Below are 15304 nucleotides of genomic sequence, written 5' to 3'. Positions count from 1 at the left end.
CAACTTTTCAGGGAAGTCGGGAACCAATATACTCAGTCAGTTAGGAAAGCGAAGGCCAGCTTTTTCAAACAGAAATTTGCTGTAGCACAAATTCCAAAAAGTTTTGGGACACTGTAAAGTCCATGGAGAATAAGAGCACCTCCTCCCAGCTGCCACTGCACTGAGGATAGGAAACACTGTCACCACCGATAAATCTACGATAATCACATTTTTACACAGCTGGCCATGCTTTCCACCTGGCTACCCCTACCCTGGCCAACATCTCAGCACCCCATGCAGCAACTTGCCCAACCCCCCCACTTCTCCTTCACCCAAATCCAGACAGCCAATGTTCTGAAAGAACTGAAAAATCTGGATCCCTACAAATCTGGACCCTCTCTTTCTAAAATTATTCGCCAAAATTGTTGCAAACCCCATTACTAGCCTATTCAACCTCTCGTGTCGTCTGAGATCCCCAAAGATTGGAAAGCTGCCGCGGTCATTCCTCTCTTCAAAAGGGGAAGACACTCAACCCAAACTGTTATAGACCTATATCCATCCTGCCCTGCCTTTCTAAAATATTTGAAAGCCAAGTTAATAAACAGATCACCGACCATTTCAAATCCCCCTGAACCTTCTCCACTCTGCAATCTGGTTTCCGAGCTGGTCAGGGGTGCACATCAGCCACGCTCAAGGTCCTAAACGATATTATAACCACCATCGATAAAAGACAGTACTGTGCAGCCGTCTTCATCAAGGCTTTTGACTCTGTCAATCACCGCATTTTTAATTGGCAGGCTCAATAGCCTTTGCTTCTCAAATGACTGCCTCGCCTGGTTCACCAACTACTTCTCACATAGAGTTCAGTGTGTCAAATCGGAAGGCCTGTTGTCCGGACTCTGGCAGTCTATGGGGTGCCACAGGGTTCAATTCTCGGGCCGACTCTTTTCGAGGTATATATCAATGATGTCGCTCTTGCTGCTGGTGATTCTCTAATCCACCTCTACGCAGACGACACCATTCTGTATACATTCTGCATCTGTCTCTCCTCTGTATAGTACAGTATCTGTCTCTGTGGCCTTCTCTCCAGGGGGTCACAGTCACCTCTGGCAGTGGTGGCTAGTGCTGGTGGACAGCCAGCGACTAAGGTGTTGATAGGGGGTTTCCACCGGTGAGGCACCTGCTCTGATCACGAATACATTCCTCCTGTGCCAAAGGAAGGAAGGGATTTTCCCCAGGACATTGGCTGCTCCCTTCAGTGATAGATACATACTGTACAACTAGCTAAGTGTATGTATCTCTATGGCTTCCCTCCCCTTGCTGAAGCAGTGGAAAATGCTGGATTTTAGCCCATGCACCTGCTCTGATCAGTTCCCCCTGTGCCAGTGGAAGGAAAGGGTTTTCCCCAGGCCACAAAGCCCATTGGCTGGCAAGACAGCTTATTCGCCTCTGCCTGCTGAAGCAGTGGAAAACGTTGGATTGACTAGGCCAGATGCAGACAGACACAGGAAGATAGCCGTCCCTCCGTCCTCCTCTCACAACTGACCCCGGACAGAACTCCAGTGTAATAAAGGTAGAGGCTAGAGGTAAAAGGTAAAGGTAGAGGCTAGAGGTAAAAGGTAAAGGTAGAGGCTAGAGGTAAAAGGTAAAGGTAGAGGCTAAAGGTAAAGGTAGAGGCTAGAGGTAAAAGGTAAAAGGTAAAGGTAGAGGCTAGAGGTAAAAGGTAAAGGTAGAGGCTAAAGGTAAAAGGTAAAGGTAGAGGCTAGAGGTAAAAGGTAAAGGTAGAGGCTAAAGGTAAAAGGTAAAGGTAGAGGCTAGAGGTAAAAGGTAAAGGTAGAGGCTAGAGGTAAAAAGGTAAAGGTAGAGGCTAAAGGTAAAAGGTAAAGGTAGAGGCTAAAGGTAAAGGTAGAGGCTAGAGGTAAAAGGTGATGCATGATGACATATCCAGTGGAAGGCTGTGGTTCTGACTGATTACCTGACATGATACAACACCTTGGGGTTGACTGAAAGGTCCATCAACTCCTGTCACTCAAAGACTCAATGCCTGACCTGTCTGGCCGGCCGACTGCCCGCCCGCCCGCCCTGGCCGGCCGACTGCCCGCCCGCCCGCCCTGGCCGGCCGACTGCCCGCCCGCCCGCCCTGGCCGGCCGACTGCCCGCCCCCTGCCGGCGCCCTGCCCGGGCCGGCCGACTGCCCGCCCGCCCGCCCTGTCGGCCGGCCGACTGCCCGCCCGCCCGCCCTGTCTGGCCGGCCGACTGCCCGCCCGCCCTGTCTGGCCGGTCGACTGCCCGCCCGCCCTGTCTGGCCGGTCGACTGCCCGCCCGCCCTGTCTGGCCGGTCGACTGCCCGCCCGCCCTGTCTGGCCGGTCGACTGCCCGCCCGCCCTGTCTGGCCGGTCGACTGCCCGCCCGCCCTGTCTGGCCGGTCGACTGCCCGCCCGCCCTGTCTGGCCGGCCGACTGCCCGCCCGCCCTGTCTGGCCGGCCGACTGCCCGCCCGCCCTGTCTGGCCGGCCGACTGCCCGCCCGCCCTGTCTGGCCGGCCGACTGCCCGCCCGCCCTGTCTGGCCGGCCGACTGCCCGCCGGCCCTGTCTGGCCGGCCGACTGCCCGCCGGCCCTGTCTGGCTCGCCGACTGCCCGCCCGCCCTGTCTGGCTGGCCGACTGCCCGCCGGCCCTGTCTGGCTGGCCGACTGCCCGCCCACCCGCCCTGTCAGGCTGGCCGACTGCCCGCCCTGCCGAATGCCGCCCTGCCGAATGCCCAAATGCCCACCCGCCTGCCGACTGCCTGCCCGACCGACTTGCTGACTCACTGCCTGCCTGGCTGGCTGGCTGGGATCATTAGTGATATAGAGAAAAGGCCAAAAGTGGAGTGAATTAATTTCATCAAGAATGTTTAACCTGATGAAGCAAAGGCCATGTCAAACTTGAGAATATCTGTAATGTCTAGGAAACAAGATAGACAGCCACAAGATGATATTAATTGGGTTTTGATGGTGGGATGAGGAGAAGGACAGTGCTAGAGGGAGATTAAAATGAATGACTTATGAGGAAGAGTTATCAAGACAAACAGCAAGACGTTTAATAGCCATGGTAGCAGGGGCACTACTCATGTGCCTGGGACTGGGTTGAAAACAGTCAGTTCAACACAAGGCAGTAATCAAGTACTATCACAACACATACCATACACAAACCTCACCACAAGACCAACTTGGGCAAGACACGTAGACATTATTAAGTAGCTTATTAATCTCTATTCACACGATTAATATCAGGCATTAGGTATTATAGGTGAAGCTTTCAATTCAAACCATAACCAGACAAACTCACAACCTGCATAGCAGAGTTCAGTCAGACGACCCAAAGCAACTTACCGCCCATGGGCCTGGCTCTGCACAAACAAACCAAGAAATCAACCAATCCTGTTAAAATCTGCTTAAATTCAACATTCAGCTGGACAAGAACAAGAAGCATCAGAAATACCACCAATCAATGTGATGTATTTCATGGCCCGCCCTTCTTTCTGCAGTGCTGAGAGAAATGATGGCTAGCTAAAACATGCTAGGTTATTGCTGAAGCACTCAGCCTTAATCCAGTAAATGACTGCAGTGCCAAGCTGAGGCAAGCTACTGCTCAACAGCATACTCATATCAATACCATTAACCTAACTCCTGTCATTTATCTTTACCGATGAGCTCTGGGAGATGTATTGAGGGACTGAATACATTACATGAAGCTGTTATGGAGAGAGATATGGGTCTGTATTATGGTGTTATGGAGAGATATGGGTCTGCATTATTCTGTTATGGAGAGAAATATGGGTCTGCATTATTCTGTTATGGAGAGAAATATGGGTCTGCATTATTCTGTTATGGAGAGAAATATGGGTCTGCATTATTCTGCTATGGAGAGAGTTATGGGTCTGCATTATTCTGCTATGGAGAGAAATATGGGTCTGCATTATTCTGTTATGGAGAGAAATATGGGTCTGCATTATTCTGATGAAAAATATGGGTCTGCATTATTCTGCTATGGAGAGAAATATGGGTCTGCATTATTCTGTTATGGAGAGAAATATGGGTCTGCATTATTCTGCTATGGAGAGAAATATGGGTCTGCATTATTCTGTTATGGAGAGAAATATGGGTCTGCATTATTCTGTCTGCATTATTCTGCTATGGAGAGAAATATGGGTCTGCATTATTCTGCTATGGAGAGAAATATGGGTCTGCATTATTCTGCTATGGAGAGAAATATGGGTCTGCATTATTCTGTTATGGAGAGAAATATGGGTCTGCATTATTCTGTTATGGAGAGAAATATGGGTCTGCATTATTCTGTTATGGAGAGAAATATGGGTCTGCATTATGGAGAGAAATATGGGTCTGCATTATTCTGTTATGGAGAGAAATATGGGTCTGCATTATTCTGTTATGGAGAGAAATATGGGTCTGCATTATTCTGTTATGGAGAGAAATATGGGTCTGCATTATTCTGTTATGGAGAGAAATATGGGTCTGCATTATTCTGTTATGGAGAGAAATATGGGTCTGCATTATTCTGTTATGGAGAGAAATATGGGTCTGCATTATTCTGTTATGGGCCTGCATTATTCTGTTATGGAGAGATATGGGTCTGCATTATTCTGCTATGGAGAGAAATTCTGCATTATGTTATGGAGAGAAATATGGGTCTGCATTATTCTGTTATGGAGAGAAATATGGGTCTGCATTATTCTGTTATGGAGAGAAATATGGGTCTGCATTATTCTGTTATGGAGAGAAATATGGGTCTGCATTATTCTGTTATGGAGAGAGTTATGGGTCTGCATTATTCTGTTATGGAGAGAGTTATGGGTCTGCATTATTCTGCTATGGAGAGATATGGGTCTGCATTCTGTTATGGAGAGAGATATGGGTCTGCATTATTCTGCTATGGAGAGATATGGGTCTGCATTCTGTTATGGAGAGAAATATGGGTCTGCATTATTCTGCTATGGAGAGATATGGGTCTGCATTCTGTTATGGAGAGAGATATGGGTCTGCATTATTCTGCTAAATAATCTGTTGTTTTGTCCTTCATTATACACGGTATGTAAGCCGTTTATACAGGTTCTTTCTGGTGCTGGGAAATCAGATGATTGTGTCCTCTGTGTGAGTGTGTGTGACCTGCTTCTGAGCTACATGCAAGGTGATAAACATCTGCCAAAATAGCAGAGCCTCATTAACGCATTACAATATTGCACACACAGTTTGTTAGTTAGCTGCAGCGTGAACAACCTTCTACATGGATCATTAAACCATCAGACCTAGATGATAAACCTGATGGGTGTCTCAGAGAGAGTCACGTCAGCCGTACACCTCATATAACCAGCTTATCCACACAGAAGTTTGTGGCTTTCCTTCATCTAGGGTTACTTTGTACATTTTATTCACCTTGAAGTCCCTTCATGTTATTTTTGGGAACTTCATATTTTTTTGGTTTAACACAACCCAAAGAGTTTAAGGTTGAGTGATGGTACCTGCTTTTTTTTCACCTTAATAGACTCAAGTTAGGTCAAACCACTCTGTAGGTCATGCTAGCGGTATTCAACACACCATACAGTTGAGGGGTTCAGTCAATCAGTCAAACTTACCCTTTTCTTCAGAGCCTCCAGGGACTCAAACTCCAGACGTGACAGTTTGATCTGGATGTGTTTGGGGACGTCTGGGATCACAAAGGCCAGGATGAACTTGGAGGCCAACAGGAAGTGCTGCAACCACAACAGCAGACAGAGGAACAACAGGGAAGTAAGGGGAGACTTTAGGACATGGAACAGGAAGTGCTGCAACCACAACAGCAGACAGAGGAACAACAGGGAAGTAAGGGGAGACTTTAGGACATGGAACAGGAAGTGCTGCAACCACAACAGCAGACAGAGGAACAACAGGGAAGTAAGGGGAGACTTTAGGACATGGAACAGGAAGTGCTGCAACCACAACAGCAGACAGAGGAACAACAGGGAAGTAAGGGGAGACTTTAGGACATGGAACAGGAAGTGCTGCAACCACAACAGCAGACAGAGGAACAACAGGGAAGTAAGGGGAGACTTTAGGACATGGAACAGGAAGTGCTGCAACCACAACAGCAGACAGAGGAACAACAGGGAAGTAAGGGGAGACTTTAGGACATGGAACAGGAAGTGCTGCAACCACAACAGCAGACAGAGGAACAACAGGGAAGTAAGGGGAGACTTTAGGACATGGAACAGGAAGTGCTGCAACCACAACAGCAGACAGAGGAACAACAGGGAAGTAAGGGGAGACTTTAGGACATGGAACAGGAAGTGCTGCAACCACAACAGCAGACAGAGGAACAACAGGGAAGTAAGGGGAGACTTTAGGACATGGAACAGGAAGTGCTGCAACCACAACAGCAGACAGAGGAACAACAGGGAAGTAAGGGGAGACTTTAGGACATGGAACAGGAAGTGCTGCAACCACAACAGCAGACAGAGGAACAACAGGGAAGTAAGGGGAGACTTTAGGACATGGAACAGGAAGTGCTGCAACCACAACAGCAGACAGAGGAACAACAGGGAAGTAAGGGGAGACTTTTTAGGACATGGAACAGGAAGTGCTGCAACCACAACAGCAGACAGAGGAACAACAGGGAAGTAAGGGGAGACTTTAGGACATGGAACAGGAAGTGCTGCAACCACAACAGCAGACAGAGGAACAACAGGGAAGTAAGGGGAGACTTTAGGACATGGAACAGGAAGTGCTGCAACCACAACAGCAGACAGAGGAACAACAGGGAAGTAAGGGGAGACTTTAGGACATGGAACAGGAAGTGCTGCAACCACAACAGCAGACAGAGGAACAACAGGGAAGTAAGGGGAGACTTTAGGACATGGAACAGGAAGTGCTGCAACCACAACAGCAGACAGAGGAACAACAGGGAAGTAAGGGGAGACTTTAGGACATGGAACAGGAAGTGCTGCAACCACAACAGCAGACAGAGGAACAACAGGGAAGTAAGGGGAGACTTTAGGACATGGAACAGGAAAAGTAGACATGTATTATGATGTTATATTGGACTGAGAAACTAGATTTCTCTATTATCCTAGAATTCAGAAAGAGAAATATATATAGTTGATATAATGAATAGTTTTAAACTGATTGAACAGATGCACCGTGATTCGCTGCTGAAGTGAAACATCACAACACAATGTAAACTGCTCTGGAGACAAACAAACACCATCACCGACCGGTGTCCAATCATTGACATTACAAAACTAGACTATCATTGGTGTCAGGTGTGATATCCCTCTAAACAGCTGGTTAATGTTCCTATCTACCAGGCTGGTCTTCTTTCATCTGTATATGCTGGATGGAACTTGTGAATTTTGTATTGTCATTTGTAGTCTACTGTATTTAAAACATGTACATGATACTGCAACAACGTTTCCCCAATGGGACAACAACGTCAGTCAAGTTAACCAGAACATTCCCTGTTCTTTCAGAACTAGCTCCATTCCTTCTCAGAGCGAGGCTAACAACAAGCAGCTGACCTGACCCACACAGTCTGAAAACAGTCCTGTTGTCACATGAAACCTGCAGATCAGGTCAATGTATGAGCCAATCCATTGCCTCGTGTTTTCAGGTGAAACCTGCGTCAGGTAAAAGTATGAACGAACCCGTACAACCATTAACACGCCAAACCATAGAATAATTATTTGTATTTTATTTATCTGTTATTTTCCCAGATATAATGCTGAAAGGGTTACCATTTAAGAGATCACACCTCTTAACTAAGGACCAGATAATCAAAGAATGTCTTGAAATACTGTAAGCAAAACAGGAGACTACAGGGTGACAAACATGCAGTAAGACCCTGCTGATTATTCTGTGTGAGAGTTAAGAAGCTGAAGACCCTTCTGGACCCTAACTCTTTAAATCAGCCCCTAAGCAGTTCACTGGAGCTCAATATTAAACTGTAATGGTAAAGACAGGCAAGAGGGCTTTGCTGAAAATACAATCCCAATCTCTCAAAAGGAAGAGAGAAGAGAGTGCTGTGAATACAGAAAGAGGCCCCCCAGTACAACACTGGCCCACCCTCCTCCCTCTGAGGTGATTGGAGGAGACAGATGAACAGCAGACAAAGGGGAAGTGGGGTGAGGACGACTCGTGGCAAAGAGCACACCTGTTATCTTCACAGCCCCTCTGAGGTGAGGTAAGATAAGGTGTGAGAGAGAGAGGTAGCAACCTGACCAATATCCAACACATACATCATTTTTTTCTCAATACATTTTTTACGGCCGGGAGAAGTGTACTTCGAACTGCATGACCAGAAACCAGCTTTATTACTCCGAATCGATGCCAACACACTGCTATGCAAAGCAGGTCTGTCATTGCTGGAGAATTGCCAGCTTCCACAACACGCTGTACCTCATCAGTATGTGCCAGCCGAAATTCCATCGGATTCAGCCACCACTTTCATCGCAGTAAAAGGCTTCATACATGTTAGGCCTGACAAATGTTGTCGACTGAAAACTTCCAAACACTGTTATTACAGGCTATTTTCTCCTATGGAAAGTGTTCTTCAGATAGGTGGTTTGGGCTAGAAGGATGGGGAGGTGTGTGTGGCGCTCCCTCTCTCCTTCAGCCGTACACTACTTTATTACAGACAATTGTGTATCCCAATTGGCAACATAATATCTTTATAGTACACTACTTTTGACCAGGGCCTCTCAGGGGTAGTGCACAATGTAGGGAAAAGGGGGCCATTTGGGATGCAGAAAATGTGAGCTAAGTAGTAGAATTTACAGTATAGTGAATGTAAAAGGGCGAAGGGAGTCCAGTCTGTCTGGCCTCAACGCTGACTGAGGTAGTTACACTGATTGAAATGCAACATTAAAAACACCACAGCCTTTTAGCTGATTGGTACTTGACAGTAGGAGTTTATGGGCATTTAGAGAGATAGGGTTGGCTTGGCACACGTTGGAAAACCAAAGAACACTAACAAATGCAAATGTTAGTTGAAAGGGGTACATTTCATCTTGAGGCCCTGACTCAATATCAAACTACTTCTCTATGATGCCCTGACTCAATATCAAACTGCTTCTCTATGATGCCCTGACTCAATATCAAACTACTTCTCTATGATGCTCTGACTCAATATCAAACTACTTCTCTATGATGCTCGGACTCAATATCAAACTACTTCTCTGTGAGGCCCTGACTCAATATCAAACTACTTCTCTGTGATGCCCTGACTCAATATCAAACTACTTCTCTATGAAGCCCTGACTCAATATCAAACTACTTCTCTATGAGGCCCTGACTCAATATCAAACTACTTCTCTATGAGGCCCTGACTCAATGTCAAACTACTTCTCTATGAGGCCCTGACTCAATATCAAACTACTTCTCTATGAGGCCCTGACTCAATGTCAAACTACTTCTCTATGATGCTCTGACTCAATATCAAACTACTTTTCTATGATGCTCTGACTCAATATCAAACTACTTCTCTATGATGCTCTAAACAGTGCAGAAGTGTGAATTGAGACAGTACCTGTAAGTACTAGCATGGCAATCTGTGGCCTTTTGTACCAAAATCCCTTCTGCTCAGTATTCACCCCATGTAGCTGGGGCCAGAACTGCACTGCCTTGTTCATTTAGCAAATTAGCATTTCAATCCACATTGATTCCAACTGATCGGGAGTCATTTTTTACCATTTATTCTGTGAAGCGGCACGAACAGAATTTCTTAATCTAACTTTTCACGTCGGGGGTTTGTGAATAGATCTCATCTGAAAGGCGACCATTGGTGGCTTGCCATAAACACTTCGACATGTTGAGGAGACATGGTTCTGCAGTAACCCTTGGGACAGCCAACTGCAGAGTGAGAATGAGCCTCCTGGAGCACCGTGCATTCACACAATGTGACAGGCCAGAGTCTGGCAGCAGACTGTGTGTTCTATAAGGATATGAGACTAATGCAGAAAGAGGTGGCATGTCTCCCACATGAGAATGAATGATTACATCAAGATGATTCATACCAAGCTACTTCAGCTCGATCCAATTTCCGTTTATTGATCTCGAGGCAAGTACTGTTTCCTCTACTGTTCCTCGATGTACCGCGAGGTCGGTGTGAGACCTGTTCCTCTGGGCCCTGGTCAAAAGTAATGCTCTATATAGGGAACATGGTGCTATTTGGGATGCACCCAAGGCATTGATGGGCAGAGGAGACAGGAAGGGTTGTGGAGAGGTCTCCAGGCCTGCAGAGATTATTCAGTACAGCAGGCAGGTAGCTTCAATAAGACTAGACTGGAGTCATATATAGTAGAAGAATAGCATTGAACAGGACTAGAGATGCCAGTCAGCAGGGGGGCACAGCTTCACACAGAGCTGATGCACACTACATCACTGCATTGTCGGAACTAGAAGCACAAGCATTTCGCTACACTCGCATTAACATCTGCTAACCATGTGTATGTGACAAATAAAATTTGATTTGATTTGATTTGATTTTTACATTAATACACAGGTTCAGTCCCAAATGGCACCCTATTCTATATATAGTGTACTACTTTTGACCTGTGACCTATGGGCCCTGGTCAAAAGTAGTGCACTAAATAAGGAATATGGTGGGATTCAGGGCACAGTATCTGAGTCAATGCACAGATATGACTAGAGCTAGCACTAGGCTGATCGTGCTCTACAGAATAGAAAAGGAGACCACAACCATGGTGACAGAATCAGACAGTCAGTTACTGGGTACAAAGGGTTCTGGACTTCAACAACACACACCACAGACTACATCACAGTGGCTTCAGAGGACAATAGCTGATTTCCTTTGGCAAAGCAAACCGTGAGGGAGAAAGATAGTCAGCGTTGTTAGGAGCCAAACAAATAAAGCCATCTGCATTATACCAGGCAGCGTTAATCATATTTCAGCATTATAAAGGACCAAGGCAAGAAGGGACGGCTAAGGAACGGTCTATTTTGTTGTTGTCATTTAGCAGATGCTCATATCCAGAGCGACTTACAGGAGCAATTAGGGTTAAGTGCCTCGCTCAAGGGCACCGACAGATTTTTCACCTAGTTGGCTAGGGGATTCGAACCAGCAACCTTTCATTTACCTCCCTATACATTCTGACATCTCTCGACTCTGTCATAGTACTAAACACTTCCTAATAACCATCTTTAAGGGCCGCCCTCACCTATGACTATGACTATAACAAAATCTATCAAGATACAAATCTAAAATGATCATTCTAGTTAATGTCCTAGGTGTGGACGGCCCTTAACGCTGCAGTGAATATCAAGCCTACTTGGGTAGCCTAGTGGTTAGAGTGTTGGACTAGTAACCGGAAGGCTGCAAGTTCAAACACCCAAGCTAACAAGGTACAAATCTGTCGTTCTGCCCCTGAACAGGCAGTTAACCCACTGTTCCTAGGCAGTCATTGAAAATAAGAATTTGTTGCCTAGTTAAATAAAGGTAAAATAAAAAAATTACAATTAAAATCTACAGTGCGAGTTGAATTTCAGTTCATCCCCATGAAAATAATAGCCCCTCTCCCACTTCCTTCATTATCACTCATGTTGTGAAATACCAACCATATGGGGGGTTTTGCGGCACGATTTCAGAGGCACAATTCAGATATCGTCAGCACACTAGTGTTATGGATCTGTGACACCCTCCTGCTATTCTGGCTGTTACACAGTAAGAGTGGTTAATAAGACCATACACAGTCTGCAGTAGAGTTGGGCTGCATACACTCCCATTATGTCCCATCTTAAGAAGTCGTCTCCACCTGCGTCCTTGATCGTCAGCAGGCTAAACGGACATCTTCACCTCTGCAGTAGCGGTGTGCCAGTCCAGCTTCTGTATCCAGACAGAGGTACTTACTACTCCACCATACATCACAACTCCCCTTCCTCTCTCCTCTGTGTCAACCTTTATGTGAGATAAATCACCAGGACAGACAGAGCAAACCGAGTGACTGACTGACCGTCCTCTCCTCTCCCAGACATCCTCTATGCATCCCCCAGACAGGTCATCAGTATTTCATCCTGGGTTGTGAGTTACAGGACAAACCTCTGTCAGAGTTGTCACTGGATGTTCTGTTTCTGTCCACACACACACACACACACACACACACACACACACACACACACACACACACACACACACACACACACACACACACACACACACACACACACACACACAGGTTTCCATTAACCGGCTTTCGGGATTTAAAAAAATGAAAAGCCAACAAATCAAATTGGAAAGGCCAATTTGACATTTTTCAGCTAAATGTTCTGGTCTGTTGCATAAGATTCATTGCTTTTTAACCTTTTTTTCTCTATTGTCCCAAAACTGTCCCAGGGTCTGTTTGGGCTATTTTGTTTTTCGACAAGCTGACTAATAGAATAGGTCAATTCTTTTTACTATGGGGGATAGTAGATTGACATAGGCGTCGAGCCCATAATGCTAGGGGAAGCTAAGCTTTCCCTAAGTAAATTGAAATAAATTGCCAAAATGATAGCCCTGCAATACAGAAATAAAATCATTCAAAATAGGCAACTAAATCATGATTTAGCCACAGAGGACCATTAGCTTCCCCTAGTCTTGTTGTTTTAAATCTCATTGCCTACAAGTCGGAAGGAAAGGCAGCTCGCGCAATTTAGGCTGTGCAAGTTGCAAATATCAAATAGATGATTGTTGACTTGCGACTGTCAAGGGAAAGTAGAAGACCAGCAAGCCGTATCGCAATAATTAGACATTACATTGCAGGGAAACATCGTTTGGAAAGCAAATGGCTATTGCTGTAAAGAGAAGACAATGAAAAGACTCAAATCTGTCTTTTAGTTGAGGGAACAACAGTAGGCCTATAGTCTATCTTATTGGCACCAGTATATCCCTGGTGAGTGCGCACTGTGCATATTCACTCTATCAGTGCTACTTTAAAGTGAGTTATTGGACAACAGTTTCCACTCTAGATGGACGTCATATTCTATTTGTCTCCCCTGATAGTAGGACCATTATATGGACAACGTCATTTTCATTGATTGTTTATCAGTGTTGGCAGAGTTTGTCTGATTAAAAAAGATTTTGCTTCAGTCTCCAGCAGGGCTGGTGTTGTGCCTAAAATCATCATCTCTCCCATGTCTTATTCAACTAGTAGTTGTTCTGAAATGTTTACTGCTTGTCTGTAATATACTCCCTTTACTCCCTTGTCTGTAATATACTTCCTTTACTCCCTTGTCTGTAATATACTCCCTTTACTCCCTTGTCTGTACTATACTTCCTTTACTCCCTTGTCTGTAATATACTCCCTTGTCTGTAATATACTTCCTTTACTCCCTTGTCTGTAATATACTTCCTTTACTCCCTTGTCTGTAATATACTTCCTTTACTCCCTTGTCTGTAATATACTCCCTTTACTCCCTTGTCTGTAATATACTCCCTTTACTCCCTTGTCTGTAATATACTCCCTTTACTCCCTTGTCTGTAATATACTCCCTTTACTCCCTTGTCTGTAATATACTCCCTTTACTCCCTTGTCTGTAATATACTCCCTTTACTCCCTTGTCTGTAATATACTCCCTTTACTCCCTTGTCTGTAATATACTTCCTTTACTCCCTTGTCTGTAATATACTCCCTTTACTCCCTTGTCTGTAATATACTCCCTTGTCTGTAATATACTCCCTTTACTCCCTTGTCTGTAATATACTCCCTTTACTCCCTTGTCTGTAATATACTCCCTTGTCTGTAATATACTCCCTATACTCCCTTGTCTGTAATATACTCCCTATACTCCCTTGTCTGTAATATACTCCCTATACTCCCTTGTCTGTAATATAACACACATTAATTATTAATTTTGGTTGCCTATCCTGCCGTTTGTTCTATAGAAAGTATTTGACTGTTGTGAGCCACAGAAAGTATTTGACTATAGCCACAAAATTAAGGAAATTAGAAAGGGGTGGGGGATTTCAGCCAGAAAATACACTTGAAACAAATAGCCAAAGGAAAACTGCAGATATTACTAGTCCCCCCCCCCCGGATCAAACCGACATTAAAAATCTAATGAAACGCAGCCTAACTGATCAGAAATCTCAACTAGCAAGCAAGTCGCAGCAATGAAGAATCGAGTGTGTGCGCGTTCACGTGAAGGGGGTGTGTTCTGGCAGGGGGCAGGTTTTCGGCACAACACCGGCGCCAAAACTAATCAACTAATCGGGACCTCCTATGTCTGCACGCGCTTGCTCGTTCACAAATATGTTTAATGTGTGTTCTAGTAAAGCACACAGGCAGCTCCTGAGTTTCAAGTTTGGGGAAGTTTACAATCTATCCTACCATTTCTACCGACCTGCGTGACAGTTATGATTATTTTTACATGATTATTTTTATATGCACATTTTCATGGAACAGTTTCATTTCAATAAATACAATTTAATTTCTCAAAATCATTGTCACGTGGTTCATCATAGAAATCTGGAGTGAAATGCTCAATATGTCAAAAGAGTGCCAGCCTCCGCCACATGGACACACTGTGATCCATTGGTGGCTAAAGAAGAGCGCATTGAACTCAGAGATATAGCCTATAGGCCAATGCAGCAGTAGGCCTATCTTCCATCATCAACTAAGTACATTACATAGGCCTAAAGCTGACAAATAAAAACAGTAGAAAATATCCTGATTAAAATGTTGGTTCTTTCAATCACATGAATCTCTGCACCGCCTGTCTGCCTCCCTTTCTGTCTGTCTTGACTTAGGCTATTGGTAGAGAAGTTGTATCAACATTGTATCAAATCATCAACTGGGTCTGGCCAAAAGCTGTTGATGGGGAACTTGCAACACTGTATCAACTAGCCTATTCCAGCACCTTGAAGTTTCTGTGCCAGTAAACTCCGGACAGACAGCTGTGTTTTTTAATGACGTTTCCACTAGCTATATGGGATCATCAGATCATGATATTTCGCTTTTTCACACCAACGCTTGGTGATTATCGAGGCCGGGAGTGTTGGAAAGATTTTTCTAATTCTGAGGAACTATCTTTCACAATGGATGTTAAAAAACAGACTTCGTTGACAATGTGAGGCGAAGAAAACATGACTGAGTGTAACGGCGTTCTTCGTTTGTAGAAAGAGAGTCGGACCGAAATGCAGCGTGGTGGTTACTAATGTCTTTAATAAATGAAGAGCGATACATGAAATAACTTATACAAAAGCAAAACAACAAACGGAACGTGAAACCTAATTACAGCCTATCTGGTGAAACTACACAGAGACAGGAACAATCACCCACGAAATGAAACCCAGGCTACC

General features: G+C 45.0%; 1 protein-coding gene across 2 annotated transcripts in view; it reads right to left on the bottom strand.

The window, feature by feature from the left end:
* ano10a (anoctamin 10a) overlaps positions 1-15304 on the bottom strand; it is a 39798-nt gene that overhangs the window by 8585 nt on the left and 15909 nt on the right. For both annotated transcript variants that reach the window (XR_006833730.1, XM_046315847.1), the window contains exon 13: positions 5613-5729. Coding sequence is in view for 1 of the 2 variants with exons in the window: in XM_046315847.1 (XP_046171803.1) it covers positions 5613-5729 (117 nt within the window). In the remaining variant the exon portion in view is untranslated. The remainder of the gene's footprint in view (positions 1-5612; positions 5730-15304) is intronic.

Source organism: Oncorhynchus gorbuscha, linkage group LG19 (assembly GCF_021184085.1).
Source record: "Oncorhynchus gorbuscha isolate QuinsamMale2020 ecotype Even-year linkage group LG19, OgorEven_v1.0, whole genome shotgun sequence".
NCBI classification, from domain to species: Eukaryota; Metazoa; Chordata; class Actinopteri; order Salmoniformes; family Salmonidae; genus Oncorhynchus; species Oncorhynchus gorbuscha.
This window is presented reverse-complemented; position numbering and strand designations above follow the sequence as displayed.